Genomic DNA, 5,024 nt, shown 5'->3' on the forward strand with positions numbered 1-5,024 from the left:
AATTTTGGTTCCTTGAGTGTGAAGCGAGTGCTCTACCAACTGAGCTATTGTTACCCCCTAATAATATAATGTATATCACTCATAAAATCATAACTTTATGTATAAAAATGGTCTTAATGTTTGAAATGTGCAGTACAATTTTTGATTTTTATTTATTTAAAAAAATTATTTTTATTTTCACGGATTTTGTTTTAGGGTCCCAAGTCAAAATTTCAAAATCAGTGATGTGAAACAGTGTGTTGGTAAGTCCATTTTATGTTGAAGATAATAGTGTAAATGAATTCAATTTTATTTGTCATGTAGTGTAGTATCCCATCAGAATTATATAGTAATTTAGTATTTTGTAGAGAATTTGATCTTGCAAAGCAAAATTCTCCTTGTCTTCAGTTGTTAACTCTTGGAATGTACCATTTCATTTTATGCAGATTTAATTTATTATATATAGTAGAAGTATTGTATGGTACACCTTGACTTCCGTTGGTATTCATGAATATGTATAACCTTTCCCGAAAAAGACCGGTTTCCCCATGATTCCTCACTTTTTACCAGTCAACTCATGATCCATTGCACAATCTTTGTTCTAAGATAAACTAAAATTTAAATTTGTTTAATCTTGATATTATTGTGTATTCAGTGGATATTATTTATATGATGAAATGGTGTGAACTTATTTCTTGAAATCAGTTTTTGGAAAAACTTTCCCCTCTTGGGAAATATGTCTTCGGATGATCACACTGAAAGTAATAATGTTGTGTACCTTAGTGACTGGTCAAAGATACCAGACAATTCATGCGTTGGATCTGGATGAATTTATAATACAACGAAATAAGGCAATATTTTATGTTAAAACAATCCTGAAACATTCCAGTTCAAGAGGAACAAGTAATAGTTTTGTACTACCAGCATTTCTGGATGACAGAAGACAATGTGTTGTGACATACTTACTTAAAAGAATATGTTAAAGAAAACCATTTCACAAGTTTACAAAACTGTTTCAGAGCTTTGTGAAGCCCCACGAAGCTGTCACAAAAGATACAATTAGTCGATTGATAAAACTTGTATTAACAAAAGCTGGTATTAACACAAATATCTGAGCTGCATTGACTTCAGCAGTTCAAAGAGATATTGATATCTCATTAATATTAAAGACAGCAGACTGGGCTAGGTAGGGCGTCGACTTTCAGAAAATTTTATAATAAACCTTTAGAAAAAGATAAAGATACTGCTTTTGGATTAGCAATGCTTAAAAAAAGATGGATTAGCTTGCGCTATGGTAGTTATGGGTTTGAAATCTTCGGGGAAGGTTATGCATATTCATGAGTACCAAAGAAATTTAAAAATGAATTGAGCCTTACTCTAAGGGAAATTTGATGATAATTCTTTTGGTACTACATGATATCCATATTACTTCACTGCTCGCCTTCTTTCACCCTGCAAGTCAAGAAGTCTCATTTTAAAAAATAAATGTGCATCATTAGTAATAGGAGAAAAGCAAAGTGAATGAAGTAGGTATAACATAATCACCATATCGCCTTTGAATAGTGAGGAATCGCGGGAAACCAGTCTTCTTCTGGGAAGGAATGCATATCATGAAGTACCAGTGGAATTATCAAATTTCACTTTACAGGTAAGCCTCATTTAATTTTTAAATTTGTTGACCCATTCTTTGAATTCATCCCCTGCTCTAAGTATTCAGTCAGACTTGCAAATTGGCAATGTAGGTTGATGTAGTCTCCCACCTCAGGTTTCCCTTGATATTTGATTCTCTTAGTTTCCATTTTCTCACGTATGCACATATTCTTCCATGTCTTGTAAGGAGGCGGTTGGACGTGACCCACTGTTTGCAACTGTTCCTGTTGAAGCCTTGCATTCTTTGAGTGAGATCCATAGTGATTTCACCTTTCCTGTGAATGTTTTGTTTCCACATTGCCATTGATGGCTTGAAGAAAGATGGGCCTGGATTCCTTTTTATATGGGTTTAATCAACATAGGAATGGCCATTGTCCTATGGATATTGCTATCAAAAAAGTGTGGCTCTTTTCTTTTATTAATTACGTTTGGATGTGCTTAACATACTCAGAACATTTAGAGAAGTTTTCTCTTTATTTTCCTCGAAATTATATGAATTTAATGATGTACCCGCAGATAATGGCTGTACAGTTATATCAGACATTGGCTATTAGAGTTACAAAAAAATATTGGTATTCATGTTTTATTTTATGATCTCCTTGTAATAATTAACATTCAATTGATTTCTGTAGGTCATTTTCAATGTCAAAATTTTAAATTAAAATACTGTCACTAGCCTACTTATTTTAATTTTTGGATTATCCAACTTGTTAGACCTAGAGGTTGGATGGCTTCGAGTGACTTTCATATGCCATGTAGTTACATTGTACAATACATGCTTAATTGCTTGATAGCCGTCTCCTTATTTCAGATTGTAGTATAATGCCAAATTTAAGATTGTCTAATTGGTGTAAACATATTAACATTTTTGATTACATTTTATAAGAGAAGCAAAGGAAAATTCATACATCTGCTCCATATATAAATTGACATTAAGAAAATCACAATCCGGGTCTTTTTTTTTTTTTTCAAAAATAGTACCACACATTGACAATGATGCATGAAGCACTGTAATTTGTAATGTGAATGACAACTAAAGATTTCAAATTATTCAAACCCTTTGTTACCTAATACAATGAGTCAAGAAAGAAACATAAAACAAATCTTTAAAAAAGGGATGGATCAACTAGATTATTTTCAACTTGTGATGGATTAATGCCTCCAAGACTTTATATCTATAAGTTCATTGTATTTACAGAATCATATTTAGCTATGTTCATTTTGGAAACTGCTAGGAGGAAAGAGTGACTTTCTTGGAGGCAATGGAGTTGATATTGGTATTAAAATGAGAGACTTTAATTCAAAACCTGACAATGTTAAAGAATTCAAATTAAGTCTTTACATTATCTTTTTATTTTATTGGTCACATACAGGCAGTCGTAGAGTTCTGGATGTCATGGATGTGAGCACCCAGAAAGCCCTGGAGATGACGATGAAGGAATGGGTCAAATATTTTGAAAATCCAGAAAGAGACCGCCTACTCAATGTCATCAGTCTTGAGTTTTGTCATACTCGCCTGGACAACTATGTGGAATCTCCTACCCTGGTAATTTGATTTTACACAGATGATAGGGTCTTGGCATGTCCTCCAGGTGTTTCTTTTGTTTTGTCTAGTTTTTAAATGGCTAAATTATGATACAAAATCTGTAAAATGTTAGAAAAATGATAAAAATGCTCAACTCACTTTAGCTTTACTCATTCCCCTCCCGTTAACTCTCATGTTTTTTCTCAATTTAACATTCCCAATGCCCGGTTTATGATCCTACTAGAATTGTTTTTCTGTCTTTAGGCTTTCTTCACCTCAATTGTAGCAAAAGTGAGCTAATGTTAGTTTATCGGATTGATGACTCTTTTCTATTTTGACAGTCCGTTGTTTATTTTTTCTCCTTTTTTTAAAAAAAGGTTTTGTATGAGGAAATGATAATTTTGGAAAATATCAGATTAGTTTACAACTACACTATATACATTCATATTTTTGACAGGTTCGCCAAATTGATTGGGTGAACAGAGCTTGGCCGAGGCATTTAAAAGAATGCCAGACTGAAGCCACCAACCTTATTCAAAGGATGAAGTATCCAAAAGTTCAAAAGTCAGTTTTGATGGTTTTGATTGGTTTCTTTCAGTTTTTAAATAAAATATGTTGATTGTTTTAGTGGCCAATTTTTCCAAATGCGGATTTTTAACTTCTATTTTGGGATCTTTCATTCAAAATTTTTGAGAAAGTGGGATAAAAAGTATAGAATTTTTTATGAGAAATTGATGTGTGACCAAATTTGACCAGTCTACATCTATTCTAATGCATTATAAAGTGATAACCCAAAGAAATAAAGAGCAAGAACCTTGAATTTTGGTTTCATATAGATTTTTAAAACAAAGTTTGGAATTAATAAATATATATATCTATATAAATGCAGATGTTTGTTGCCTATGACTGTACTGTACCAGATCTTCAGATTTCATATTATATCAGGTTATATATATATATTTACATTTTTTGTTAGGTTAAATATTACTGAACCATGTCACTTACATTTTTAGGGTTTTGATTAGAAGATTTCGTTTTTAGGATATTTTAGTTTGCCTCTGTATCCATGAAATTTTCAAAAGTAATAGCCATTGATTAGAGCAATCACACCCAAATCTAAAATAAATTATCTTGTCCTCCTAGTTCGCCATTCATATGATTTATCATTTTAAATTTTTTGTTTGTTTTATTTTGAGACGTAGGTTATGGAGGTGGGGAGCTTTGAATTGAGTTTTGTTTTTATATTTATTTATTTTTATTTATCAATTTATTTCTCAGGTATTGCTTGATGAGTGTTGCAGATTGTTACACTGACTGGCACATTGATTTTGGAGGGACATCAGTCTGGTACCATATTCTTCATGGGGAAAAGGTAATTAATATCATACATGTCCTTCACTTTTTTGTTCACTGTACGGAAAGGAAAGAGTATAGGCTCCTGCGTACACTTAGAATCTCCAAGATAATTTGTTCTTTGATTAGTTTACATACCTGCCAAGTACCCTGATCTTTTTCTTGATTTTACCTTACCCCGCCGGATTTTGGGAAACTCCGATTTTAAAATTTTTTTTCTTTTTTTCAAAATTTTTATTTTTGGAAGAAAAAAAATGTCGAAAATGAATATATACCTGGCACTAGTTTTCTTTGCACATTTCTTGAAAAAAATTTTTTATCCTCCTTATAAAATTATCTTATTTCCACAAAATTTTGATTACATTGTTTTGTGTGCTTGTGTATATATGTGTGTGCTACGCCTAGGGTAAGTTTTTTGTTTTTTTTCCTCTTAACATTGCTTACCCCTATTTTTTCCCCTAGACTCCTATTTTTTTTTAAGAAGCATCCTATTTTTTTTCACTATGGGTTGGCAGGT

At 32.0% G+C, this 5,024-nt stretch overlaps 1 protein-coding gene across 1 annotated transcript; it reads left to right on the top strand.

Moving 5' to 3' along the window:
- Window positions 1–195: 195 nt before the first annotated feature.
- LOC144961188 (lysine-specific demethylase 2A-like) lies at window positions 196–4,526 on the top strand (the record flags this gene model as incomplete). The annotated part of the gene is made up of 4 exons (XM_078894472.1): window positions 196–242; window positions 3,003–3,175; window positions 3,612–3,718; window positions 4,433–4,526. Coding segments are annotated over 4 exons (421 nt in total), but the record flags the coding sequence as incomplete, so codon positions are not given.
- Window positions 4,527–5,024: the final 498 nt, after the last annotated feature.

This window comes from Berghia stephanieae, unplaced genomic scaffold (genome assembly GCF_034508935.2).
Source record: "Berghia stephanieae isolate SIO BIC M18660-M18661 unplaced genomic scaffold, UCSD_Bste_1.3 scaffold1663, whole genome shotgun sequence".
NCBI lineage: Eukaryota > Metazoa > Mollusca > Gastropoda > Nudibranchia > Aeolidiidae > Berghia > Berghia stephanieae.